Source organism: Epithele typhae (genome assembly GCF_022376455.1).
Source record: "Epithele typhae strain CBS 203.58 chromosome Unknown BXZ73scaffold_4, whole genome shotgun sequence".
NCBI lineage: Eukaryota > Fungi > Basidiomycota > Agaricomycetes > Polyporales > Epitheliaceae > Epithele > Epithele typhae.
In genome coordinates this window covers 1122657-1149287 of record NW_025954195.1, presented here as the reverse complement: position 1 = coordinate 1149287, position 26631 = coordinate 1122657, and the positions used below count along the sequence as shown (strand labels likewise).

Here is a 26631-nt window from a genome sequence, read left to right as displayed (position 1 = left end):
CCAGCTCCGGTAACCCGAACAGCAAAGGCTCTCTTCACCTGGCACTGGACAGCTCAGCTATATATCTGAGCGCGACGCTCAACCCTTCTTTTTACCCTCTTTCGTCCCTTGTCATCTCACCATGTCCCCTTCAGATCCCCCGAACCCCCGTGGTTCCTCGCTCGGCGACGAGCACAGCAGCCATGTCCACTTCGACGACGGCCATGACACCAACACAGACACCGCTCGTCGCCCCGCCCCAGTCTCGGTCTACTACTACGACGATATCCCCCCTCCCTTCAGCACCAACCCTAGCACCATCCTCTCAGCGCCCACTTCAGTGCCAGACCCCGACCGTCCGGACACGCCCCACTCCTCCCTTCGCGTTGCTGAGATGGTCCCTGCTCCCCCGCCTGCCCACCACCCCGCGCCCCTTCGTCCAGGCGTCGGCGCCAATAACCCATACATGCAAGATCGCCGCAGTACCAACCCTTTCGATGATCCTTCGGAACAAGGCCGCGAAGGTGTGGACGACAATCTCCCTGTTTTTAACCCTCTCCTGCCCGGAGCCGGATGCCTTTGCATCGTCGTTTGCATCGTATCGCCATCCCTACGAAATCCCTGCACCACAACAGGCTCAAGGTGGCGGAGCACCTCCACTCCAGTCTTCTACCTCGCCCGCGACCGACCAACGGAGCAACATGGATGCGCCTCCCGAACTCGACCAGACGAAGAACCTCTAGGCAGCAGACATGACCGTAGGCGCGGCCATCTGTCTAACCTGATTACCCTTCTGCACACGGAGTCACAGATCTCTTCTCATGCAGCGGACAGGACATAGAAGCAGGCCTCCTAGTCGAGACCAACACTCGGACCAAGCGCGGACGACAATCGCCCATCGTTCCATCACCTGCAATCCTTTGAGTCGCACATCACAACTCGACCGAAGCAACGACGAAGGACTCGTATATCTCCACTGGCTCAAGCGACTCCGACGCCCTCGACCCCGACGACCCGCGGGTTACAGGAGTGCGAAAAAATCAACTGGACGACCCCGAGGACCTAGAGAAGGCGGCGATGAAGCACATGACGTATAGAGCCAGAAGGAAGCTTCGCGCGCGCATTCGCATCGAGTTTAACATCACCTGTAAGCCATCGCTTTCTCTGGCGTAGCATTTTGATATTCAACTTTGCCTCAGCAATCGCCAATCGGCATCAGTTCCTCATGCGGCTAGCCAAAGCGTTGATGACCTTTGGCGCTCCTTCTCACCGCATCGAAGCTCAACTCACGTCCGCCGCACGCATCCTCGAGGTCGAGGCCGAGTTCATCCACATCCCCCGTGTCATCATCTGTCGCTTCGGTGACCTCGGAACCAAGACCACCGAGGTGCATTTTATCAAGTGCGACGGTCGTTTGTCGCTCGGGTCGCTTCACGAGGTTCACCAGATCTACCGCCATGTGGTCCACGACGAAATCAGCGCTCGCCAGGCACGGTCAAGCTGGAAGCACTGATGACCGCCAAGCCTCTGTACAAATGGCAGATTCTGTGCGCATTGGCGTTTGTCCAGTCAGCGCTGATCTGCCCCCTCGCTTTCGGTGGATCCCTGGCAGACATGTGGGTTGCCGGTCTAGCGGCGAGCTTCCTGTCTGTGATGCAAAACCGCCTCGCGGCGAAGAGCCAGGTCATCTCGAACGTATTCGAGTGAGTCTTCCCGCCGCTCCGAACGTCGCATTGATGCTTATTGTGTTTGCAGGACTTTTGTCACATCGTCGTGTCCGGTGTAGCTCGTGGGCTTAGTATCATCAAGGGCGATATTTTCTGCTACACTGCGATCTCTTCTGCCGGAATTGTAGGCATTCTTCCAGGGTATCTCATTCGTGAGTTTCCCCTACAACATCATGTGTTCCATGTGTTCACGCGTGTATATGCCTTAAAGTGACGAGCTCTCTTGAGCTAGCTTCCAAGAATATCGTCTGTGGAAGTGTGAAGATGGTTTATTCGCTCATCTACACCTTATTCCTTGTGAGTCAAACGGCATGACAATTTTTCCAATCACTGTCTTACGACGTCGAGCAGGGCTTTGGACTTCAGATCGGCTCGGACTTGTTTCTCCTCTTCGTCCCCAAAGCCCACGATGACCTCGCCATCCTTGCCGCTCAGCTCTCTTCGGCCGCCACGATCAGCGGCACGTTCGTCTCCGACAACACGACGTTCGCCAACCTGACCAACAACGGCCAGCCGCTCTCCGGCACGTTCACGTTCACCCCCCGCCTGCCGCAGAACCACAACGACATCGTCAACGGCTGCTTCCGCCCCCGGGCCAATCGTGGCTGCTGCAGCCGTTCCCGTTCTGGACGCAGTTCCTGATCGTGCCCACGTTCTCGACCGTCTCCTCGCTGAACAACATGCAGCCCTTCTGGCGGCGCGAGCTCGTGGTCATGGTCACGATCTCCTGCCTCGCCTACGCCGCGAACAAGACCGCGGACCACTTCATCTTCAACCGGTCCGACGTCGTGAGCGCGATCGGCGCGTTCGTCGTCGGCATCCTCGGGAACGTGTACTCGCGCCGGTTCGGCGGCACCGCGTTCACCTCCATGGTCACCGGCGTGCTCTTCCTCGTCCCGGTGAGTCCCTCCCCCGGTCCGTCGTGGTTCGAGCGAGGGGAGGGGCTGACGCCGACCGCACTTGCAGTCCGGGCTCTCGCAGGTCGGCGGGATCACCGCGCAGGGGAACGGGATCGACATCGGGGGCGCGATGATTGCGGTCACGATCGGGATCACCGTCGGGCTGTTCATGAGCCAGGCGTTGGTGTACATGTTCGGGTCGCGCAAGAACGCCGCGATTTTCTCGTTCTGAGCCGTCCGTCCCGTGTGGCCGAGCGCCGGAAGGGTGGGTTTGTATAGTAAGTACGGGCGCATCGGACGAGGATACCCCATGTAGCATTATGCCTTCCACTCGGCGGCTGTAGTTGTAATTCAAGAATCCTCCCACCCCTTTCACTTGTGCTTGTCTGGTGCATCGCGCTGTTCCCGCTTGGAGGTTGAGGTGTTTACAATTGGTATGTCGTTACAACATGAATACAGACGTCTAGACTTCTCACCACGCGTACGCGCGCAACGCGCGGCCGCGGAACTCAGAACCGCACCGCCGGCGAGTTCTCCACGCTCTCGAGCGAGACCTTGTGGCCGACGAGCGTGCGGATGTTGTTGATCCCGTACCTGACGCGGATCCTCGCGTCAGAGTCGCCCTTTGCCGCAGAGCGAAGGCGAAGGCGAGCACGCACCGGATCATCGTCGGCCGCTCGAGCGAGATGCCCCAGCCGTGGACGTGGACGTCCTTGGGGAAGCCCATCGGCTCGAGCATCTCGGGCCGGAACATGCCGCTGTTCCCGACCTCGACCCACTTCTTGAGCTGCGGGTGGAAGGCGAAGATCTCGAGCGACGGCTGCGGATGACGAGCGGACGTGCGTTAGAGAACAGCCGTGCGGACAAGGACAGAGAGGGGGGACCGACCTCCGTGTAGGGGTTGTACGCGGGCTTGAAACGGATGTTCTCGATGCCCATCTTCTTGAAGAAGACGCGCATGAAGCCTGCCGGCGTCGTGTCAGTCGGACAGAGGGCGGGAAAGGGAGGGCCCGCGCGTACGCACCGATGAGGTCCGCGAGCGTGAGGCCGCGGTCGGCGACGACGCCCTCGACCTGGTGGAACTCCGCGAGGTGGGTCGCGTCCATGGTCTCGTTGCGGAACACGCGGTCGATCGAGAAGAGCTTCGCCGGCCGGAAGCCGTCCGCGCCCTCTTTGCTGAGCCCGGGGCCGCCCGCGGCGTGCGCCCCAGCGGCGTCGATGGCAGCGGCGCGGCGGGGGTGTTCTCGCCGCGGCAGCGGGCGGCGAGCTGCCAGAGCATAGAGACGGAGGAGGCGGTGGTGTGCGTGCGGAGGAGGAGCTTGCGGGACTCGTCGTGCGACCAGGGCGCGCGGTAGCCGGTGGAGCCGAAACCGCCGTGTTCGTGCACGCGCGAGACGGTCTCGTAGTATTCCTTCGGGGAGGAGGGAGACGGCGGGGTCGGAGAGGTAGAAGGTGTCCTGCACCTCGCGCGCGGGGTGCTGTTGCGGGACGAAGAGGGCGTCGAAGCACCAGAAACCTGACTCGACGAAGGAGGAGGTGGGCATCTCGGCGAAGCTGCGACGTAGAGACGTCAAGGACAGAGTGAAGTATACGGAAGCAGCGGGCGTACCCCATCTCCAAGAAGATATTCCTGATCTCTTCTCGCACTTTGAGAAGTGGGTGCAAAGCACCGCCGTTTGGTGGTACACCATCGGCCTCGAAGTTGTACTTCTTGTACGTCGCAGTTTTCCACGCTCCCTGCAGTACGGATTAAACAACGGCAATTGCGCTGAAATGGGGGAGACATACGATGTGAGCATATCCGCCGTCAAATCCGTCTCCGGCTTAGCGGTAGATGTGCTGAATTGTGATCCTTTGTGTACAGTGAACCACTGCCCTTTACTTCGGCAGATGTCAGTAAACCAGAATCCCAAAAATGGAGCAAGGCGCACCGTTGCATGATGAGCTTGCGTTTCCTAAGGTCGCTAAGGTTTTCTCTCCCGCCTTCAGAGTCCCTGTTGAATCGACCTCCCGCATCATAAGCTGGGTATTATCTGTACGGAGTCTACCTGATAGAATTCTGAGCTTCGCGTCATCCACAGACCTAAGGGCTCACCAGCTTTACGAGACCATCTCCCTCCTTGCCAATCCACTTGTTTTTGAACGCCTGGCCCTGGCCGACCTTGGCGATGTCCGCCCCAACCTTCTCTTGAAGATCTTTTGGCGTAATAGGCTTGCCATCGCCCTTGCGGGCATGCATTCCACACTCGCGCTTCATGGGATCCTTGCAGAGCAATCTGCGCACCCTCCTGGGTGAGGACATGAGAAAGTGTCTCTTGAGTAGTATATGTGATCATCTGAAAGACGCGTGGGTACATGGATGAGACAAATGCTAGAGAGGCATGTACATCACGACTGGACAGCGAGTTCAATGCACCCAAAACAATGATTTGGGAATCATGGGTAGCTGCAGGCTCCTTGTAGCCGGGAGGAAGAGGGTGCGGGTGTCCTTGATGGAGCCCTCTTTGTCGAGGGTGTCGAGGATGAGTTGCTGAATCGCCTCCGCCATGGTAGAAGCCGGAACGCGGACGGCGGGAAGCAGGGAGCAGGCGGGCACACAGAAAGCAGAGGCGGGAATAAGAGATAAGAGATGAGGTCCAAAGATCGAGATGGCTTGACTCGAGAGGCGCCCGAGAGGCGATCGCGTCGGCGGAGCACGTGAATCGCGCCCGCTTCGCGCTCCTCCCTGCCGGCGTCCACCATGTCTCCTCCGCCCCATGTCCTCCTCCCCGCAGCCCGCGCCCCTTCCTGGCAAGAGGCGTGGCACAACGCGCAGCCGGAGCTCTCAGGCTGCGCGCGGATGTCGCGTCTTCCCCCTCACCTGCTCCCCGCATCACACGAGTCGGCAAGGTCGATGCGGAGTTACTGGATACAGAGCTTGTGCAGTTGCTCAAAGACCCTCTCTCCAAGGCAATCGGGCTGGTAGACGTGAGTTCTGGAATGTGAAATCATGTTTCCCCTCGCTTACACAACGCGCAGTCCACGCTGAAGGGCAAGTTTGACCCAGAGTTCACCTTGCTCATTCATCTCGTGCTCTACAAGCTGTCTGTGTGGGACCAAGGTGCTAGCTATGGCGCGAAGCTACAAGGCCTGCGGTTGCCCCCATGCGCGGAGTAACTCGGCTGTGCTACACTGGTACGCTCTCTTCTCTTAACTTCGGTTATCCTGTAGTGAACAAGTCCGCAGCCGCTGGCCTTCCCCAGACCACGCTGGCGCTTCATGGCGCCCTGACGATCTTCGTCCCCTACTTCCACAATCGAATACGCGCGCACGCTCTGTCGAATGCCTGGCCTGACGCCCCCTCTTCCGATCGCAGACGGCGAGCTTGGGAGTTCTTGACGCGACTCGAGTCGATACATGCGCTCGCCGCGTTCACCAACTTCGTCGTCTTCCTCTGGAATGGACGGTACGGTCTACTTGTAACTGGTCAAGCGCTGTGCTGAAACAGCTCTGTAGATATCGCACACTTGCCGACAGGCTTTTGCGCCTGCGTTTGATCTCTGCGCGGCGCATTTCCAGCGTGAGGTGTCATTCGAGTTCATGAATCGCCAGATGGTGTGGCATGCGTTCACTGTACGTCATCGCATTGATTGCAAATGGCTGTACTAAACGAATGCCTCCAGGAATTCCTTCTTTTCTTGCTGCCTCTCATCGACACACGGGCCCTCCGGCGACAACTCACGACGTTCACATCCCATCTGACACTGTCGTCAATCCTCCCTGCACCCTTACGCGCACTTGCTGGGTCGCCTGCGGCTGAGAAATCTGAACAAGCAGCTCCCAGGGGCAAGTACTGGGCGTTATCCGAAGACCAATGTGCCATCTGCGCAGACAACGCCTCGACGAACCTCAACTTCTCCGACCCTGCCAACGCGCTGACATCGCTCGCGCCATGTCCCCGTACACAACCGCGGGCGCCTCATCCACCCACGCGGACGCGGACGACCCAGACTATGTCCCCCAGTTCCCGATCCATAACCCGTACATCACCTCGTGCGGGCATGTGTTCTGCTACTACTGCCTCACGGATCGCATGATGCGCGCTGCGGACGAGCGCTCTGGGGTCGGGCCCAAGGGGCTCCAGTGGAGTGCCTGCGCTGCACGAAGGGCGTCGTCGCGGCGGACCGGCTGGAGGCGGAGGTGGAAGGTCCTGAGTACGAGAGCGGGGTCGAAGACGAGGACGAGGAGAGCGCCTTCAGTTTCGACTATGGGAGTGAGACGCTGAGTTTACGGACATGAGTGGGAGCATGGCGAGTTATGCGGACAGCGAGTCTGGGTTCTCGAATCGCAGCTAGCACAACGCGTTCTTGTTTTGTTCTGCAACCGTCTGCTTATTCCGTATCGAACTCGCTCGTGACATATACATACACCCATCGCTCCAGTGCACATCTTCTATCTACTTCTCACGCCTTCAAGAACCCACTCGCGCGCCATGCCGCGACCCACCTCTCTGCGTCCTCGGTCGTCAGCGGCGACATGTCCTTGAGCGTCGGCGACGCCTCGCATGCTCGTCCCGTGTCCAGGATGGCGGTCCCGAGCGGCTCTCGGCCCTCGCGCACCGCGGCGCGCGAGCGGAAGAAGTCGAGCAGGCGCAGCGCCGGATTCGCGCTCGCCGCGTCCGCGTCCGCGCCCGACAACTCGAGCGCGGCGAGCCAGTCGGCGTACGGCACGAGCGGCGCGGCGAGCGCGGAGGCGATGGGCACGACGAGCGTGCGCCAGGGGACCGGCCGCGGGTGCACGAGGTGCAGGAACGGCGCGGGGGAACGGCGCATCTCGACGAAGGCCCGGGAGGCGGGGTGGCCGAGGATGAAAGACACGTCCTGTGGGAAGGGGGGTCAGGCCAGGACGCGACAGGGGAGAGCGGGGACAGGAGAAGGAGGACGCACTCCGTCGAGATCCGGCAGGCACTTGGTGAACTCGGCGGACTTGACGAGCGCGGGGAACCACTCGCGCTCGTTCCAGTGTCCGGTCTTCGCGCCGCTGATCTGACCGAGGCGGACGACGAGCGCGGGGAGGCCGGCGCGCGTCGTGGCGTTACGGAGAATCTGTTCGGCGACCCATTTGGACTCGCCGTAACCGGTGCCGAGGGGCGCAGAGGGCTCGATTGGGATCTCTGGGATTGGAGGCGGGATAGTGCAGTCTGATCAAGAGGCGGTCATTGGGTTTGAGTAGTATGAGGATGCTGTACCCAAACACACGTTCGAAAATGCCGATGGAGCTGACCAGCTGCAGCTTGGAGGATCCTTGAAGGGAGAGCTGAGGCAGAGATCGACCAAGTTCGAACTGCCTTGAGATCGGGCTGGAATGAGGCGAGGGACATGTTGAAGTTCACAGTCCACGCTAGAGCAGTTGTCAGTCTTATCACCTTCCACGTCGGAACGAGATTGACGTACCGTTATGCATGACGTGCGTAACGGATCCGCGGATCTTGCCCCCGTTCAACGTTTCAACACCGTACGGGTCACTGCCGAACTCACCTCTTCGAGCAGGGCCGGGTCGATGCCAAAGTCAGGGGCTTCCAGGACCGCCTCCACTGCCTTGAACCTCGGGGTGCCCAGCAAAGTCACGTCCAGTCCTCTCTCAACAAACCGTTGTTGCTGCCTGTCTACTTGCCTCCCGAACGCGTACACCTTCGCGATGCTCTCGTCAAGCAACAGGTGCTCCAGAGCGTCGCAGCCGAAGCCTCCCGTCGTGCCGTGATCACCACGACGTCTTGCGCCCCGTCGGCCGGGGTCGCAGCTGGGACGGGCGTGCGGAGAACACCGAGTACTCCTCTGCCAGGCGCTCGAGGTCGGCCGCGGCCGTCGCAAAGGGAGAAACGGTCGAAGTGCGGTTGACGATAGCGAGCACGGCCTCGGCCAGGGCGACGATGGTCGGGGCTTGGTAGATGAGGTTGATAGGAACCTGCTGAGCCGCTGTGGGGGAGAGCTCGCGGACGACCCTAAGGATCGTGTTGCGGATCCACGTCGCCTGCAGGCTGACAGAGGTGGTGTAAGCATGACTACGATTGCGGCACAGGATGCGCACCTGTCACAGCCGTTTCGGAACAGATCTGCGTCGTCTTTGAGGGACCGATTGGTAACTTTCTCGACGGTGGTTCGGATGAACGTCCGAGCGCCGTCTGCGTTCCAGACGGTAGGAGCGGCGATGTCCATTTGTGCGCTTTCTTCCACTTGTTTGTAAAGGGCCTCGATTTCGTCAGAATATAGCTTTAGGATGACGGGCCGGCGAGGGTAGCCTTTGATGTTGTATGTGAACGGTTTCGAAGACAAGGTGACCATAACCATCTGATGGGTGGAATGAGATCTAGCTCTGTTGAACGTGTTTCGCTGTCGTGCGCACCTCTTTGAAGATACGGGAATGCTGCGGAGCCTGCCCATTCGCTCGCTCAATGGTCTCCCTGTGGGATTATAAGCGTTATTCGCGTAGATATACACACGTGAACGACATACCAGATCTTGTTGCGGAACTCCTGCAGCTTCTCTTCGTCACCGTCAGCGAATCTGAATTCGGGTTTGGGTCCACTATCACTCCATTCTGGAATTTCCTTGTCCGAACATCAAGCACGCCCGATATGAGGGTCATCTTTGATGATATCCTCTAATCGTCGGGGTGGTGTGAGACATCATCCTTTGTACGTGAAGGTGGAGATGCCTACCCAAGGGAATCGGATTCGTCTAGCACGCGCAAATCAGATCCATCCCACACAAAGATGCAGTGGCCATACCTTCTCGCCGTTGGACAAGACGATCTGGTCGTCTAGACGTCCATAATACTTGTACAAACCTGGCTTTGTCGGATGAAGCTCGACTAAATCATTTGTCGCGTAAGCGTTCCGGCCGTTGATCTGGGTATTTGCCTTGGGAAGCGGCATGGCCGGATCTTCCTGTAAACCAATACCACTGACTTAACCGATCCGGTTGACTATGCGGATCAGAGAGAAACGCACCAGAACGATGAGTTCGTGAAGACCGTTGCCGCTTCGACGGCAATGGTGTTGTAGATCGGATTGAAAGGGAAGTAAGGCCAGTCCATGCCAGGGTCCCCTAGAAAAAGGTAAATACTGAATTCGCCAAGGCACACAAGCGAACCGCATACCGACAAAGAGCATCCCAAGGGCACCCACTTCAGTGCTGACGACGATGTCAGACGACGATACGACCATTGATAAATACGACCTACCATCCAAAGGTTGTGCAAAGGGAAATGCCGAGAGAGGCGAGCGAATCGCCGACTTCTTGTGCCAACGGGGCGCCGCCGAACATCTGACGGAGTGGTGGAGGGTCAGAAGTAATCCCGTAAGCGGCCGTGTCCACTCACTACTGCCTTCATCTTCGTCATGTAGGCCACTTTCTCTTGATCACGAGCCCATGACTGCAGTTACGTGTCAGTCATTCTCGTGCTCGAAAGCATGCAAAAGCGCACTTCAATGAAAAGGGGCGCCGTCATGACGTATTCAGAATCTGTCTTCATGGTGGCCTCGAACACATTGTCTGGCGTTGGAAAGATTGGAGGTGTTACGGGAGGGAAAACCGTTAAGATTGCACCCGTAATAGCCTGGAAGTGTTTTATGATTTGGTGCGCATACATGGCGCCAAGAAATCCATACCGCCATGTAGTAACACCACACTCCCATTCCGTGGAAGAGGGGAGTACCATGTATCGCAAATTTTGCCCCGTTGAAGTCGACAGTGCCATACCCTGCGGGAATCATCAGTATGAGCTTGCGCGATGCGTTATACAAATGCGACCTACACGGTGAAGTCGCCCAGGTCATAAGCCTCGCATGTGTCCAGTAGATTGGCTTCGGGTGATTCGTGGAGCCTGCGAAGGTCAGACGAATGAATGAAACCGCAAAGTCTACTACGACGGACCCGATGAATGCATGATAATTGGGGAGCTATGCATATCAAATTCCTTCGGGAGGTCGTCTGACTGCGCCAGGTCGTCCTCGGGCGCACTCTCCGGAAATAGCTCCCGGTAGGATGGCATGGGAATAACAGTGACATCGTCCATCTCTTTCAGCACTGCGGCCATGATCGTTTGAATGGTGCTGTCCGACGAGGCGAGCACATGACGGCAATCGGTCTTGCGGAACATGTCCACCAACGCAGCAGGTACGTTTCTCTGCGATATGACGAACTTGGTATACCCTGCTCGAACGATACCCAGGCATGTGGTGGTATACGTGATGGAATCTGGGAATGTGGGGTGAGCGTCCACCGCCAGAAGAGTTCCTGATCAACGCTCACCGGCCAGTGCCACTACCGCCACGGTGCCCGGCGCCGGAGGCATTCGTGCTTTGACGTACCGCGCTGCACGTCGAACAGCGGGTACTATCTGCTTGTAGGTGATGGTATTGACTGTATTGCCGTCATGGAACAGGAAGATTGGTCGTTCGGGATTCTCCTTGGCATGCCACTCATATAAGGTGGAGATATCGATCCTGTTGGCAAGAATGTCCTCGCGGGGGATCCGGAACGGAGGGGGCGTGGACATGGTGAAGAGGACGCTGTCCGCCCGTCCGCGTCGGATGACGGTTTATAAGATAGGAGCGATCAGGGTTCTTGGGCGTGACGCCCGCAGAACAGTCCGCCTATGATACTTATTTGCTGTATTGTGAGCGTGCGGGTGTTCGTCGGTGTCCCGGCAGACTGCTCGGAAGAGAGGCCGTGCGATCGTCTGGGGGCGGGTATCACGAAGCTAAGGGCGAAATCAGGAGGTGACAGCATAGGAAGACCGACGCTGACATAGCGTGGTGACCTTTCTCAAGGCGATGGCTTGTCGACCGAACGAGCACGACGACAGGGTTGATGCAGGAGAGACAGAGCTTCTAGGATCCGTGTGGGCGGATAAGAGAAGCCTGTTTGAGTGGAGCCGTTTCCAGGACGTCTTGCTGCAACCCATGGCCATGACTTCTTCCTGAATCGCTGGCACCGTGTGCGATGAGTGTTGCCATAGGGCGAGTCCATACGCGAGCGCACATGCTCACCTGGTTCGCCACGTCGACGGCAAATGGCGTTGCAGACACGCCGGACTATGTTTAGATGGAGCGGGTCCTGCCATCTGGTCAGCCTATCGATTGAATCCGAAGGCCCCGTCCCAGACGCCGAACTGTGTATGTGGAAATGACAAAGGCGGGAACTATCGTCGGGCGCAGTCCACAGGCCTCAGGCCTAGTCAGGCCTCCACCGCAACTTGGGCGCACACAGCAGTGAGATTTGGAGATGTGCGATTTGACAAGCGCCAGGCGCCACCTGGCGCTACCAACGCGTCCTTCAAGATCACGTGCATCGCGTTTGACGCGCACGCATGGCCAGACGCGTCGCTCTGGCTCATTCGCTCTGCGTCCACTCCTCTTGCACACTCCTTCCTTTCAGTCACTCCTCCGCCAAAAACATGTCTGATGTAGAGAACTACTTGACTAAGCAAATATACATCGAGAAGAACGTCGTAAGTGGCCATATGGACACGTCTTCCTGATCTCCGTGCCGACCTCTGTTCTTCAAGGTGACCTTCAGGTCGCTCAGCAGGCAATTTGGCCTTCATGTGAACGAGGCGAAGAAGTGGGTCCGACCCAGCATTTTAATTATTCTATGACTCTGATTCGTACGTTCTGTAGCCGGCTTGCGAGCTTTCACGCCAACGCCGTCAATGCCGAAACGCGATCTTTCGCCACCTACCTCGTTTCCGGCGAGCTCTTTCCATCCTCACGTGCTGAAAAGCCGAACACCACTCAAACCGACGATGGAATGGACGTGGATGTCGAGGAAACCGCGGGCGTTGAGGAGCTCGACGACGAAGAGATTCCCCAGACGGTGATGACTTTGGTGGGCGAGGATTCACTGGAGTGTGAGTCGCGTCTTCCGTCCATGCTCAACCTCCCTTGATGGACCAACATTTGAAGACGCGAAGGGGAGGTATGCGCGCATATTTGCGACCCACATTTACTGCCTCAGCCCATCCCCTCTTACCGTACGTGCTCAGCCCAGTACCGCGCTCCCAGCCATTGACTGTGCAGGTATTGCAGGACGCAGGCCTGATATGCGAACCTTCTGCTATAGTGTACCAAGCCGACGCGAAGAATGCGCCAGCGTCCTCTGTGGCCCTTGGTCGCGTCGTCGGACCCGATGTCAAGGTACACGCACAGAACCCGCCGAGTGCCGTCCAGTTGTTAACGATGTGGTCCAGATTGGCAAGCCGCCCCCTCCAGTGGCGTCGAGTTCTAAGGCTGGACAGCCTGTATCGCGCCAACCTACCCTCAAGGTGAAGGACGAGGAGCCCTCCAAGCCCGCAAAGAAGGACAAGTCAACTGTCATCAAGCCGAAGGCGTCAGCGTCAGGGAAGCTCGACTGGAGTAAAGCTAAGAAACCTGATGACAAGAGCAAAGGCAATACGCCGAAGGAGGAGGTGAAGAAAGAGAAGAGCGAGTCTCCCGCACCAAAGCTCAAGGTGAAGGATAAGGCGTCCACCAAAGACGAGACACCGAAGGACGATAACAAGGTATGCATTGAACTGCTGTGAGCAATTCCTTCTCATCAGTGATGTCATTCAGCGGGGAACGAAACGCAAAGCTGCCACCAAAGTTGCCTCAGACTCGGAAGAAGAGCCCGCTTCAGTCCCCGTCAAGAAGCAACCTTCACCACCTGCAAAGAGCGAAGTCAAAGTGCGCAAAAATAGGATAGTTTCCGACGACGAGGATGACGACGCGCCTCCTCCCACGATGAGCAAAAGCAAGCTCAAACTCTCCAAGACCGAACGGTTGCTGGGGGACAATCACGAGAGAAGTCTACGTGCGATGATGGACATCGATGACTGTACGTGTTTCCTGCCTTGTTACGTCGCCGCGAAAGTCCTGACTTGAGCGCGCTCAGCCCTGGTCGAGATGGCGTCGAATAAACGTCCGCAACCGAAGGAACAACCGAAGGATGAGGACGTCGAGATGGAAGAGCACCCGGACCCAGAACCAGAGAAGCCAATGGAGGCGGATGTGGATGTGGAGATGGACGAGCCGAAGGCCAAGCCACGGAAAAAGAAGGAGAAGAAGGTCATTCCTATCGGAAGTAATGGTCTGAAGAAGAAGAGAGTGGTCAAGTCGCGCATGAAGATGGACGAGAAGGGCTACATGGGTACGCATTCCTCGTGCATACTCCGTTCCATCCACTGAAATGATGTCTAGTTACCGAGGACTACTCTTCTTACGAGTCTGCCGACGAAGACGAAGACGAGGCCCCAAAGAAGTCTAAGGCGACGAAAGCAGCCTCAACGACCAAGTCGAAGGTGAAGAAGGAAGAAGACGATGGCTCGAAGGCAAGTAAACCTGCACGTAGTGGAAGCATCAAAGCGAAGACCGGGAGCGTGAAGGGCCAAGGCAGTTTGAAGGGTTACTTTGAGACGAAACCTAAGAAGTAGGGCGCACGGATGTGATTCATCAGGCATGTACACTGCTTCACACCACTTAATGACGAGGATCCGCACCTCAAGCGTTCGACTGGTTCTCGTTCCACCATTACTCAAGTTCATCCGCGTCCCCTCCCGCTTGACCTTCATCTTTTGTCCACCATTATTGTGTGCACGATGTCCTCCGGTTCAAGCTTCTCTACGCCGTGGTTTCGGCCTGCTTCCCCCCTCAAAATCGGCCTCTGACTCCGTACTTTGCAACTAAGAAGAGGGCGAAAAACTCCCCGTCATCTTAGGACACTGGCAAAATGCATTGCACAATAACCGGAGTTGTCTGCACTCATAGACGTCCGATTCATCCTGTCTAGTTGGCTTGGTCTTGGGGACTCCAGGAGGATGAAGTTGGCTTCGAAGCCACAATAAATGGATTCGTTGGTGAGCTGTCTTGAGGATTCATATTGGTGTGCTGTCATCTCGTAGTACTCGATGGTCCCCATGACCTATGGGTACTTGTCGCCGATGACGATCTACACATCTGGGTCAAATTGGATGAGTGACATATGGCAGGTACGTCGGTATTCTATGTTGTCTTTCTTTGTCACCTTCATAACTCGGTGCACTCAGCTCTACGGATCTTGCCAGACGTTCAAGTATAAAGTGATATCACTCCGCGAGGTGCCCAACCCTCCGCTCACTCTTGGAGACAACATGTCGTTGAAACCAGCCACTCCGGGGCTCTCAAGGCGAGGGAATGAGAGACATAGATCGTGCGTCGCTTTTATTTCTTCAAGGATGATAGAGAAAAATCTTCCGTCGCGCACACCAGAAGAGAGAACGGAACAATTGCCATATTTCTATATGACAGGTGAGATGTTGTCAACCGCAGTGGAAGGCGTGCATGTTGTACGTGCTACCGCTTGCTCTTCACTCTTCCTCATGACCTGGGTCGAACTAGTCACACATCAAGGACCACCTCAGATCAAGTTTATTGCACTCACCTCATCAAGATGTTCATGACTCCAGTGCATTACGACTTTGTCCAGGGACTCTTCCGGTATCCACCATTCCAAGACCATGAAGAATAGACAGTCGACGACAAACATGATAGCGAAGATAAGACCGACCACAGGCCCGAGATCGAGTGTTCTGCTCGACAATCAGCATAACTGGTGAGCAGAGACTTCACAGACCTACTAACCTATGAATACGCGTCCAGAATGTGTACGGAGGGCTGCCCATCACGGCTTCGTATACCGTTTCTGTTCGACGGGTGACCTGGCTCCAATCGTAGAAATCCTTGATCCTTTCATGAGCACCAAAGGGATCGTGTCGACCCGCAGAAACCACGCGAACAGCTTCTGATACGGCACGAACTACGTCTTGAATATACCGTCAGCTTTGCATCAATCTTCTGAAGAAGAGCGAAGCATACCATCCTCGTCCGGATTCGCGAACGAAATCATGTCTTCTGGCAGGATCTCTGGTACGCCTCCGACCCGTGTGGAGACGACATACAGCCCGGCACATGCCGCTTCTAGGATTGCAATCCCGAAAGACTCCGTGAGGGATGTGTTCATATAGATGGTGCCTTGAACAAGAACCTAGCGGTCGTAGTCAACGGAGATGTAGAGCCTGGGATTATCTCGGTATAGCACCCACGTTGCGGACGTCGCTATGTTGACCGGTCCTAGTATCTCGATGCGGTCCTGTAACATGTTTTTCTCCCGCATCTGAAGAAGATCAACCATCTTGGGACCATCTCCACCTGTGTCAACTCGAATTCAAGTGTTGCTGACGAGTCGACAGCTATGCACCGTACCAATAAGGAAGCGAACATGAGGGAACAAGGCACAGATTTGAGGTGCCGTAGCGACCAAAAGATCTACCCCCTTCCTGTATGCCAGCCTGGAGACCACAACAATAGTGACTTTGAAAATGGTGTCAGAACCAAGGGAGAGGAGCAGTGAAGGGTACACGAGACGCACTCGTATCGCGCGGAGGTTGTATATCTGAAGGCCTGAACTGGTCGGCGAGGAGTGCGTTGGGTATTACGTATACTTTGCTTGGGTGTATGCGCGACCTGAGCACGGTGTTTTCTCGTCTGTGCCAGGAGAGGAGCATCAGTCCTTGACAAAAACCACGAAGGCAAATTGAATACCCAGTATGAGATACGCATATGGCGGCGTCAACGTTGCGTAGTGCCGCCTCAAGGAGCTTGTTCGTTAAGATGCTTGCGGCATCGTCAAATCCGAACAGACTGTGGTCTGTAAAGACCGTACGCACTCCCATGTGATGGGCGTGCAAAATTGCCTCGTGCGCAAGGGACGAAAGTCCCGCGTGGCCGTGAATGAGCTGGACGCCTTCTCGGAGGATGATGGAGCGGAAGTAGGGCATGAAGGTAAAATAGTTGGGTAGTGTCGCTGAGGACGCAATCGTCGGGAATGGTAGATAGTACACCTTTAGGCCGGGGAGAAGCCAGCGCACGCCGACACGGTCGGGTGGGTGGCTATGGGTTATCACTATAACCTGGGAGGCGGCCAGATGGAATGATCAGCGCGAGTGGAGGTAAGGACCAGAGAAGGGCATACACGATGACCCCGGTGGATGAGTTTCGTACTGAGCATGTAGATGTGGTTTTCTACGCCCCCTACCACGGGGTGAAAGAAGTCTGAGATCATTCTGCAAATGAGTTCAATGCGTGAGGGCGAAATGTAGGCGCTCCTGTCAAACGGTGAACCTACGCTATGTTGAGCCCCATTGCACTACAACTGGTGTTGTTGAGCGATTATCCATAAGAGTAGACAGTAGACTTTGGCGCTGCAACGGCAATCCAGATGACTTCTGCCTCTGACGTGGTAGTAGTCGCGCCCAAAGCGCTGCGTTGGCCTTAGCGCGTGCACATCCGAAAAGGGCAGTAGACGCACATAGCTACGCGAAGTTGTTTCCCACAACACAACATTACGACTACCATAGGGCTAACGTTGACTTCGCGCGATGCCGTGCTGAATGCTATCCAATATACAAAAGATCATTACTCCCCACTACGTCTATGGCTTTCTCATCGCCCGACCTCACGGGAGGTTTCCCATCAGAGCATCCGTGATCTGCTTCAGCAAGAGGGGCTCCGCTTTCGCCAGGTAACGTGCTTGCAGCTCAGCCGCGCCCCCACAAGCAGCCTCCGCCTCTTGGAGCCGTGCACCGATGTAAGCAGTCAGAGGCGTCGTTCGGACCACGTCGTTCTCGAAGAGCTGCAACGGGCGCACGCGGATCGTAAGCTCACCGGACGTGGGTATGAAACAATAACCGGCTTACTGTCTTCCGGCGCTCGTACTCCAGCGTGCCTTCCGACTCTGTGTAGCCCTCCTCGAAGGGCCGGTCCCAATACAGAGTGAGCCCGTCACTGCAGAAAAGCGAGGTGGTTGGTATGCCGCATTGATGAAAGGGAGTGAACAGACGCACTCGGCCTTGCGGCTGTCCTCAGCTTCCTTTATCTCGCCGAAGACGTCAATCCATAAGTTGCAGATCTCCGTGGCTAGACGATCAAGGATTTCCGTCGACCAGTAGCCACCAGGTTCGCGATGCCCATCGCCGTCAGCTTGCGATGTCTGGGTTCCGACATGTTGTCGAACTGTATAGAAGCGAGTGAGCTAAGTCTGGTTTCGGGCACAGCGACACATACCCTCTGCCACCATTGATTTAGGATCGGCTCCCACACCACGGACTCGGTGACGGACTCAGAAGCCGCCATGGCTGATACGAGTTGAAGGAAGAGCTGCCTGTCGGCAACGGCAATACGCGCAAGGATGAAGACGTATTCCGTCAGAATTGTCGTCTCCAGCTGTGATGAGGTGGTCAGTCTCCTACATCAATAAAGTATAAACGGGTTTACCTTCTCTTCTTCGAAGCCCTTGACGATCGTGGTGAAAAGCCCAGAGACATGTATCGCTTCTCCCCACATTCCCGACGGAGCAAGCTGCAATAGGGAGCACAAGGCTACTGTCACCTGCTTCGCGTTGGCGGAACTTGTCGCCATATTAAGAGTCGCATTACACGCGCGGAAAAGGTCGACGGCGGCGAGCTGGAGGATTTGGGTGGCTCCAAGGAAAATGTAAGACTCGAACACCTGGACAACAGTGCCCAGCAGGTCGAGGTTTTTCGCTAGGTGTTCGAGGATCAGAGGCACGAGATCAATCAGACCAGGCCCTCCGTCGGTGCTCTGAATGCTCGAGACATTCCGGAGGGCACTGAGCCATAGCGCGAATGCGTCTTCATCAAGCTGCAATGCTGCCTGAAGGGAATCCTCAGTCGAAATTCGTCGTGTGGAGCACACGCGACTCACAGGAGGGGCGAGGGATTCGCGAACGAGCGGCACAATTAACATGGTCAGTCGACTGGAATGCACCTTGGTGGCCTAATACACAAAAGCATGAGTCTCTAGCAGTTACGTAGCCTCATGTCAGACTGACCTCAACCAGTTTGGTGATTGTCCCGAGAAGGCAGGCTTTGAAGAGCCAATCTTCCTCTGCCGACGCCCCTGTTCAAATCAATTAAAACTATGCCTGCAGTCATTATAATGGAACGAACTAACAGAGCTGAGGGATTGGTTGTGCCACCATGTCCATGAGTGGCACAATGCGAGCTTCTGCACGTTCAATTACAGTATTGAGACTGTCAGTGATCCGCCTCTTGGCCTCAAGGGTGTCTGCTTCGGCAGTGAGTCGAACGAGCGAAGCCACAACTGGCTGTAGGAATGGTGCAAAAGAGTCGGCGTCGAAGTTGAGGCTCTAATGAAAACATGAGCCAACTGAACCAGAGGAGGACAGTAAACGACGTACATCAACGCATTCCCGGATCGCGATGGCAGCCGTCAGACGGACGACTGCGTCCGTGCCGGGCCCTTGATCTTGCAAGAGATGCACAAGAACTTGCCACAACTTCTCATTGTTGGCCACCAAACACTCATCGGAAACCAGCTTGCCCAATAGCCATGCGATGCGACGCTTGACGATGGGGTAGCTGCACATCAACCCGGGTTCAGAACACATCAGATCCACAGCGTGAAAACACTTTACTTCTGATTTGTTTCTTGAGCTTCTGAAACTAGCGAATTTTCTAGCCACTGCTGGAATGGGATAGCGTCCTTCAGCCGGATTGCACATCGACCAACCGCACAATATAGTGCCTCCTTTTGAATAACGACGGACAGCTCCGCAGAGCGCTGATCTAAGAGGTATTAAACAGATGCGATGGAGGCCAAGGGAGCATACGTACTGACGAGATTGTGGAAAGTGGTCTCGATCAATGGACGGACGAATTGCGGATATTGAGTCGCAAGAGTCATGAGCACTCTCTCTCCACATGGCTTGGGTAGTGCATCAGTGATATATAAAAAGATGATCACACGAAAAGCTGACCCGTAGCTCGAACTCCCATTGGTCGTTCTCTTTTTCTTCAGTGTTCACCCATTCTTCCGGGTCTGCCATCCAGTTATCGAGGTCGGAGGGGTTCAACGGGATGAATCTCGTCACAAGGATCTTGACGGCGTCTTCGACGAAGTCTTTTGAGAGCACTAGAAGAGCCGAACTGAGTTTTCGATGGGGTGTCTGATGGCTCCACATACCTTTTTCGTTCGGAGATCCATCTTTCCTGGTGGGAGCCCATTGAGCCAGGCTATCCTTGAACAGTGCCATACCCTGGACAATGAATCGGACAGGGAAGACTACAAGAGAGGAGTCTATTTGCGCAATTCAGTCGTCGAACCAATGAAGTTGGGTAGAGGGCTGAAGTACCTGCGATTTGCTCTGAGGGACCGGAAGTGGCCTGCACGACTTTGCTCCAGTAATAGAGAACGAGGTTTCCCGCGGTAGGAAGAGTGACAAAGTAGGTGGGGCGATCGCGTTGCATTCTTCGGAACAGCTTCCCAAACACTCGTACATGCCGAGTGAGCAAGTCTAAGACGCGCTGCGAGGTGGGTCAATGGGTGCGCTGCCCAGCGTCGACACGAGGCTGATCCGCATCTCCGAAAGCCTTTGCAGTTGCACTGCAGAGCTCTGAAAAAACTCCTGGACCTATACGGCAGTCGGTAGTGTGCATGTCTGGTAGTGACGGAATAACATACCCATGGCTCGAATTCATGATAGTCGTTACTGCAGGTAAACCGATGATACGCCCAGAAAGCCATCTTTACCAGACACTTGAACACAAGGTGGGCCAGCAATATATCTTCTGCGACGCTAGGTTGGTTGAGGGTGACAGGAGATATGGTGGGTAGCGCGACCGCTAAGCGAGCGTAATGGGCCTGCATTGGTGCCCAGATGTCCTCGATCATCTAGGACATGGGTCGCAATTAGATCAATTTGAAAATCTAGGACACCCCACTTACCTTGCCCATTGTTTTCACTCCGGTGAGCATCTTGAATGCTGCATACTCCTTGAGTATCGCGTTGAGGAGCTGAAGACAGCGTCGTAACACAATAGTTGCGTTCGGTACCGTGTTACTGGCTCGACCTTCAAGCGAAGTGCTGATCGCGTTCCCCAAGTGCGAAAGTAACGTCGGCCTGGACCACAAAGTCAGCGCAATAATCACCACCGAACGTACTGGTCTTTCAGTACCATGCTACTGGGTAATCCTGCCTTGCGATCTTCGCGACGATCAAGGCATTGCATTGTGCCACCTACAGTAGATCGCGAAGTTGAGGGGAAGAGAGTACAAAGGCAAGCATACTACTCACAATATCGTCTTGCTCATCAAGAAAAGTCAAGCAGCGATCCCTGATGCGCTGCTTGCTCTCAGGAGGGAAGAGCCTGTGGCATATGAGGTCCAACTCCGTGGAAGGACGACTGACGCGCTCACTTTCGAGATCGCCAGTGTCCGGTCGCGGCATTCTTGAATTGGATGATGGCCTGCTGCCTCACCTGCAAGGGGACGGTCCTCTGAGCAGCAATCTCATGCAGGATATCATATGCCCCGGGAATCTCGAGGAGCTCCTTTAAACGGTCGTGGATGCTTGCACCTGGGCAGGATTCTGTGATGCGGCACCGCAGACAACGTTATAGAGCTCCTCTGGAGAGACTTGCTGTGGCTGAGCCTGGCTGGAGAGCTTGTGGCTCATGGCGGGAGACGGCAAGGAGCACACCGTGCAATGGGGTGCGATTGGGAGGCCTCGTTCTTAAGTACAGGGAAGGTTTGGAAAAACGTCCGGGCACGTTGAGATGGGGTCCAGCGTCGAGAAGAAAGGGTAGAAGGCCGAGCCCCAGTGCACCTCGCGCTTCAGCCGAGTCCATCAGGCGCCCGTGCCAAATAACGCGTCAACAGCGCGTACTTAGCCGGGCCCGCGACGCGCCTTGCTCCTTGACGCTTCCCGACCCGCGCATGAGGCGCACCTTGCCCCACCTCCTGGCCTCAGCTACACGCTCGCCGACACTCCAAGGAGTCTTGCCCCGGAACACTTATCTGCTGCCGTCTCCCTACCGCAGCACAATTCCCATGACTTCTCCCGCAAGCCATATCCCCGGGCCTGCAAGGTCGACCCCTGGATCCTCCTGCAGCCGGAGTATGGCTTCCCAGATCACAAGCTCAACTACGACCGCCGACTATGTGGAAGACTCTGAGCCGGAGAGGGAGTCGCGCCGACTTTATGGTAAATCTCGTCGTTCCAAAACACGCCCCAAGCAAAGACCACCGTCTCCCCCGGCAGTAGAGGTCATCGAACTCACCGACAGTGACTCCCCTGGTGTCTCGGTGAACATTGCATCCGCCAGCGTGCACCACGTACGGCAGCCGGTCGTCATAATTGATGTGTCTGGTATGTTCTGTTTCTTCTCGAAGCAGCAGCTGTCCATTGAAGTGAACGCCACTTCAGATGCTAGTAAAACACCGCAAGAGGAAGCGCCATCAGATGTCCAAGTTGTAGTGCATCAACAACCTGCACAGTCGAACGAGCTGTACGACGACGTCGACCAAGGTACGTTAGCTCTTTGTCTTCGGGTCGGTATCTAATAAGCGGAATCTCAGACTTCACGGAGGACGATAGCATGCCCTCACTCAGAGAGATATTGGGGTTACGTCGCCCACCTACCGCAGCCTCAGCTCCTTCTGAGCATCCATCACCACAGCAATGTGAGGAGGTCCAGTTGCAGGCGTCTTCCCCCGGTCAACTTGCTCTGTCCCCCACGGACGAACGAATGGAATCCGTGGCCGAGAGCGAGGAAGAAGAAAGCACCCATCGCCTCAAACGGGGTCTCTCGGCATTTGCAGCCCCGGGCATCGTTTCTCGTGCTGTCTCTACGGCAGCTTCATCTGTCGAACGTGTCTCTGAACCTCCGGAAGCTCTACCTAAAATCGCAATCAAGCGCTCCGCACCTACTCATCGTTTCACGGAAGACTTTTCCGAGAAGGAACTTTCGCAAGTGCTCACCTGTGTATCATGTGAACTCAAGTGGACGGCCCGAAAGAGTGTGGCACAGAAGATGAAGCATATTCAGACTTGCGCCAAAAAACACGGGCTGACGGACGACACTGTGCGGACACTTCTACGGAAGGAGGTCAGCAGCCATCCCCCTGCGACTGTTGCGTCATCTTCGAAGCGCACTTCTCGTGAGCCTGCTCAAGACCCGGCACCCACAACGCTGTTAGAAGAAGCAGTCAAGGACGCCAAGAAGAAGAGGCAAGGAAAGAGAGCTCAAGTAGTGCAGACGATCGAGAGCGTGACGGACACGCGAGACAAGATCCTGGACAAAGCCCGTCTCCTTCTGAAGGACACCCATAATATTCCCTCAACGTCGACTCGCAACACGACGTCGACTTGGACCCATATGGACATGGAGCTACCTCCACTGACGCAGATGTTTAGCAGAAGCACCGTAACGAGTCGCACGTCTGCGCCTGTGCAGCCTGCCGACACAACATTGCATTTCGGGCGCAGCAAGTTAGGCGGCGATGTTGCGCGGGTTTCGACCGGTATCGTCCACGCGGGTGCCATGATTGCTGGCCAGTCTGACGTTACGCCCGCAACGCAAGTCACAAGGGACGACATGCGTGCAGCCAAATCAATTGGAGAAGAGCCAGATACTGGGCCTCCTGCTACCCAAGTTTCGCCCCATGCAGGTTGTCCGGATCGTTAGGGGTCACCCGTTCGATAGCGAACCGGACCGGTATGTTTATATCCCACCTTCTCCGTCGATGCACAAGACCCACTCATCCTGTTCAGATGACCCACCAGACGACCTCATCTCGCTCCACGACACGTCCTCCGAGCACGCGCCGCCCTCACCGCCTCTCAGACCTGTGAGTGCCTCCCTCGTGTTCTACGCGCCAGACTGATAACGAATAGCCCTCGCCCCTGTCCCCTCCCAGCTCAAGCGAAAAACGTCGCCGGACTACTGCGAGTCCGACGGCGCGCGCCCTGCGCTCCCCGTCTCCGCTCGATCCGCGTTCGTCGAGGAGCCGGTCGTCCGGTGCTGACGTGGCGGAAACGGCGGTGCTGTCGGCGGCGCGTGCCCGTGTACAAACGCAGGAAGGAGGGGTCTACGACTTCGACGGTTGGGACGACGACGAATGGGATCAGGGGTTCGACGACGACTGCGGCGCGCACTTGCGCTACGATCCTGAGGACGGCACGGCGGGACCGTCGCGAGCGACGTCACTGACTGCGCTTCAAGAGCTTGAGAGGGTAGCACGCAAGGGCAAGGGGAACGCTTTCTCTCCCGAAGCCCTGAATGCGGCCGCCCCGAAAAAGAAGCCCCGAGGTCGACCCAGGAAAGTAGCGAACATTGTTGAGGTCGAGGTCGGAGCCGCCGAGTCGATCGCCACGGACAAGGGAAAGGGAAAGACTAAAGCCTCTCGCAAGGGGAGCTGGACACCCAGATGACGGCCGTCATCCTCGCGGACGATACGCTGTATTTGCGTATCTTGCGGTACGAGGTGAGTCTTGTCGTTTGTATCGAAGGAAAGTATTGACATTATGTGCCGCGCAGCCCATCCACTTCGACATTTTCATGAAGCTCGCGACGAACTTGGGGGTGCCCGAGAAGCGGTCAGGGAGGATGCAGGTGCGAGCATTCCTCGACTCTAAGGTGAAGGACGTCTGCTCCTGGGATTGACGCACTCGCGCTGACCGGACGCTCAGGCCATCCACTTCTACGGAGAGACGGCAACTAAAGATAGGACAAAGCGGAGACATCCATAAGACAACATAACTCATGATTGTTCCATTTCACTTCAGATAGCTACGTACATTATGCGGTAAATTAAGGTCGACCTGTTGAAGGTGATACATTACACTCTAGTAACTAAGCAATGCGTGGACGGGCATGGAATGAGACGAGCTGATCAAGAGCTGGTGAAGCTCTTCAGGGAGACAAGTACGAGCTGATGAAGCCCTCTAATGGCCGGCGTTTGGAGTGTTTCCAATCTATAGGGCCACATCTGACAAACCGGCGACCTCAATCAGACCCCCAACCAGGTGCAAACTACCCGCAACTAAAACGTCCACTTCTTGGTCAGTTCCCAGGTCGTTCACGACGTTGACAGCGTGCTCGATCGATGGCAACACATGGACGTGCTCCTTCGGGAACAAGGGAACAAGGGAGAGCCAGGCCGAAGCCAGCTCATTCTGGGTCTTGAGCTGAGCGAGGTCATCGGTCGCGATCGCCTTCGTAGTGAGGTCTATGAGGAATCTGCGTCAGCGAGGAGCGGTAATGGACGACAAGAGATGCTCTACAAACCGCCCTTGAAACCACCGTTCGCGTATGTGACGTTGGCGCAGAATATTACGCGGTCGAAAAGCACCTTCGCATCCAGATCTTCTGCAAGGGCCTTTAGCTTCTCCGTGGCTTTTGCAAGCATCCCACCGAGGAAGTCGCCTCCAGAGCGTCCATTGGTGCAGTTGAAGATCAGCACTCTAGTGCGGCCAAGGCTATAAGACGGTACATCAGAGTCGGATCTGTCATAAGACAGAAGTTACCGACGTTGTTTCCTTCGCGCGCAACACTGTGTCTGGGCTGACAAACCAGTCCATGCAGCAATCGAGGCTTTCACGGGTGTGTGCACCATCGAGGAACCACGTTACCCGGGAACGGGCGGGATCGAAGACCGTCTGGCAGCGACCGGGCCACTTAGTCTTCTGAAGACCTTCCGCGAGAATAGCGGGCAGCTCGGCCTCATACGACTCTGATGTTTGGGCAGTAAGGAACCTTTTGGCAAGATGCACAGCCAGAGTAGCATTCTGATATTGGTGACTGCCAGAGAGCCCTGCACTGGTCTCAGATACGCGGTGCATAGCTGGGACAAACAGCCTACCAAGCTTGACCTTCGCGACAGCTTCAGACTTGGGGACAACGAAGAATTCAGAAGCCTACGAAACATCAGTGGTATTATCGATAGTAGTGAATAAACACCGACCTCCAGCTCAATAGCCTGGCCCTTTAAGACCTCTAGGGCGTCCTCAGGTTGCTCTACAGTCAGGGCCGGTACGCCTTTCTATTTGGTGATAGTGTCAACGAGTACACACCAGGCAACTCAGATGATTGCACTAACCTTGAAGATGCCACCCTTCTGCCAAGCGATTTCTCTCAACGTTTTGCCCAGAACGTTGACGTGGTCGATACCGAGGGCGGTGATTCCGGTGACGATCGGTTTGGGGACAATGTTTGTGCTTCATGGCGGCCTCCGATTCCTACTTCGAGCACGGTAGCATCAACCTGTGCGCAGGAATCAGGGAAGGGACAACAGTTTCCAAGCGTATGTTCTCACCTTGAGGTCAAGGAAAGTGTGATATGCCAACAAGGTCAGGAAGCGGAAGTAGCCAGGCATAATTGGCGTCTGAGGATGTGCCGTCTGGCAGTGCATTTCATTAGCATGCGGCAAGAGAAATTATGGGTGCAACCATACCTTTGTATTCGCCTTCAGTCTGTCCCAAACTTCGAAGAAGTATTTTGTGAATACATCCTCGGACAGTGGGGCGCCACCGACGCGTATGCGCTCGCGCACCGCGACCAGATGAGGAGATGTGTAGAGTCCTGGGTAATGCATGCATGAGAGATGGACGACATGCAAGCAGAACGTCGGACTCACCGACTTTCCATTCGGGGTGAGCGGTGCGCAAGAGTGAGTCGACAAAGGCGGATGTGGAGCCTTTGCCCTTCGTGCCGGTGATGTGTATGACATTCAGCTGGTTCAAGTCTGTAGTCTGGAGAACGATTATGACGAGGCCAACAGTAAAGAGAGAGAAGAGCAACTTGCACTGTGCCCTATCCTCTGGAGGTACTCAATCATTTCGGGGATGGCAAACTCGCTGAGCCGTCCACCTGAGGCGCGAACGGCTTCAAGGGTGGCGGCATTGGACTGGAGGGAGTTGAGGCAGTCGACCGCGTCCCGGTACGAGCGGGAGGTCATGGTGCGGAAGAGAAGGGGGCGGGAGAGTATATGTACAGCAGGACGACGAGAGAAGCGACGAGAGACGAGGAACATCAAGGCCGCATCGTATATGAGGGCGATAGCCCTGGGCAGTCGGACGATAGAAGCAGCCACCGTGGGCTCAGAGTCAGACCAGCCGGCGCTCCCGGTCCGCCGCGCGCGTTTCGCGTTG

The 26631-nt window shown here is 56.1% G+C and overlaps 9 protein-coding genes across 9 annotated transcripts; 4 read left to right on the top strand and 5 right to left on the bottom strand.

Annotated features, from left to right (window-relative positions):
* Positions 1-373: 373 nt before the first annotated feature.
* Positions 374-2837, top strand: BXZ73DRAFT_87725 (DUF1212-domain-containing protein; the record flags this gene model as incomplete). Its single annotated transcript, XM_048024696.1, has 9 exons — positions 374-376; positions 940-1126; positions 1179-1438; positions 1459-1674; positions 1735-1858; positions 1918-2003; positions 2058-2276; positions 2321-2605; positions 2673-2837. 9 exons carry the CDS (start codon positions 374-376, stop codon positions 2835-2837), a joined length of 1545 nt encoding a protein of 514 aa, XP_047882213.1.
* A 277-nt stretch (positions 2838-3114) lies between these two features.
* BXZ73DRAFT_87724 (phenylalanine-tRNA ligase) lies at positions 3115-5153 on the bottom strand (the record flags this gene model as incomplete). Its single annotated transcript, XM_048024695.1, is given in 12 exon segments — positions 3115-3199; positions 3265-3425; positions 3494-3570; positions 3630-3774; positions 3891-4016; positions 4036-4159; positions 4215-4342; positions 4390-4481; positions 4537-4627; positions 4701-4829; positions 4852-4941; positions 5022-5153. 12 exon segments carry the CDS (start codon positions 5151-5153, stop codon positions 3115-3117), a joined length of 1380 nt encoding a protein of 459 aa, XP_047882212.1.
* Positions 5154-5345: 192 nt separating this feature from the next.
* BXZ73DRAFT_97428 (peroxisomal biogenesis factor 2) lies at positions 5346-6883 on the top strand (the record flags this gene model as incomplete). The annotated part of the gene is made up of 8 exons (XM_048027363.1): positions 5346-5451; positions 5520-5572; positions 5624-5705; positions 5816-6063; positions 6122-6217; positions 6268-6544; positions 6595-6707; positions 6752-6883. The coding sequence occupies 8 exons, from the start codon at positions 5346-5348 to the stop codon at positions 6881-6883; spliced, it is 1107 nt and encodes a 368-aa protein (XP_047882211.1).
* A 164-nt stretch (positions 6884-7047) lies between these two features.
* Positions 7048-11143, bottom strand: BXZ73DRAFT_97427 (acetyl-CoA synthetase-like protein; the record flags this gene model as incomplete). Its single annotated transcript, XM_048027362.1, has 20 exons — positions 7048-7464; positions 7531-7784; positions 7868-7984; positions 8038-8071; positions 8122-8356; positions 8415-8621; positions 8672-8931; positions 8987-9044; positions 9097-9127; positions 9303-9321; positions 9372-9546; positions 9594-9690; positions 9743-9777; positions 9827-9909; positions 9965-10018; positions 10070-10201; positions 10254-10345; positions 10400-10468; positions 10519-10842; positions 10897-11143. 20 exons carry the CDS (start codon positions 11141-11143, stop codon positions 7048-7050), a joined length of 2940 nt encoding a protein of 979 aa, XP_047882210.1.
* A 900-nt stretch (positions 11144-12043) lies between these two features.
* BXZ73DRAFT_97426 (DNA polymerase subunit Cdc27) lies at positions 12044-14056 on the top strand (the record flags this gene model as incomplete). Its single annotated transcript, XM_048027361.1, has 9 exons — positions 12044-12097; positions 12155-12210; positions 12267-12496; positions 12552-12619; positions 12675-12782; positions 12836-13147; positions 13200-13461; positions 13519-13773; positions 13824-14056. The coding sequence occupies 9 exons, from the start codon at positions 12044-12046 to the stop codon at positions 14054-14056; spliced, it is 1578 nt and encodes a 525-aa protein (XP_047882209.1).
* Positions 14057-14898: 842 nt separating this feature from the next.
* On the bottom strand, positions 14899-16802 carry BXZ73DRAFT_87722 (transferase; the record flags this gene model as incomplete). Its single annotated transcript, XM_048024694.1, has 10 exons — positions 14899-14985; positions 15043-15190; positions 15243-15423; positions 15477-15645; positions 15727-15809; positions 15864-15971; positions 16030-16145; positions 16203-16570; positions 16633-16723; positions 16786-16802. 10 exons carry the CDS (start codon positions 16800-16802, stop codon positions 14899-14901), a joined length of 1368 nt encoding a protein of 455 aa, XP_047882208.1.
* A 313-nt stretch (positions 16803-17115) lies between these two features.
* BXZ73DRAFT_87721 (ARM repeat-containing protein) lies at positions 17116-21156 on the bottom strand (the record flags this gene model as incomplete). The annotated part of the gene is made up of 22 exons (XM_048024693.1): positions 17116-17292; positions 17357-17444; positions 17504-17576; positions 17603-17672; positions 17724-17882; positions 17934-18332; positions 18384-18455; positions 18511-18578; positions 18633-18828; positions 18880-19060; positions 19117-19267; positions 19316-19406; positions 19459-19613; positions 19665-19778; positions 19834-20005; positions 20047-20112; positions 20163-20372; positions 20427-20601; positions 20657-20718; positions 20776-20848; positions 20898-21019; positions 21040-21156. 22 exons carry the CDS (start codon positions 21154-21156, stop codon positions 17116-17118), a joined length of 2991 nt encoding a protein of 996 aa, XP_047882207.1.
* Positions 21157-21530: 374 nt separating this feature from the next.
* Positions 21531-23913, top strand: BXZ73DRAFT_74348 (uncharacterized protein; the record flags this gene model as incomplete). The annotated part of the gene is made up of 5 exons (XM_048022011.1): positions 21531-22008; positions 22059-23150; positions 23254-23330; positions 23400-23492; positions 23560-23913. 5 exons carry the CDS (start codon positions 21531-21533, stop codon positions 23911-23913), a joined length of 2094 nt encoding a protein of 697 aa, XP_047882206.1.
* A 543-nt stretch (positions 23914-24456) lies between these two features.
* BXZ73DRAFT_87720 (FolC bifunctional protein) lies at positions 24457-26438 on the bottom strand (the record flags this gene model as incomplete). Its single annotated transcript, XM_048024692.1, has 9 exons — positions 24457-24710; positions 24770-24960; positions 25013-25347; positions 25446-25523; positions 25581-25698; positions 25774-25880; positions 25935-26062; positions 26118-26225; positions 26288-26438. The coding sequence occupies 9 exons, from the start codon at positions 26436-26438 to the stop codon at positions 24457-24459; spliced, it is 1470 nt and encodes a 489-aa protein (XP_047882205.1).
* Between the last annotated feature and the right edge of the window lie 193 nt (positions 26439-26631).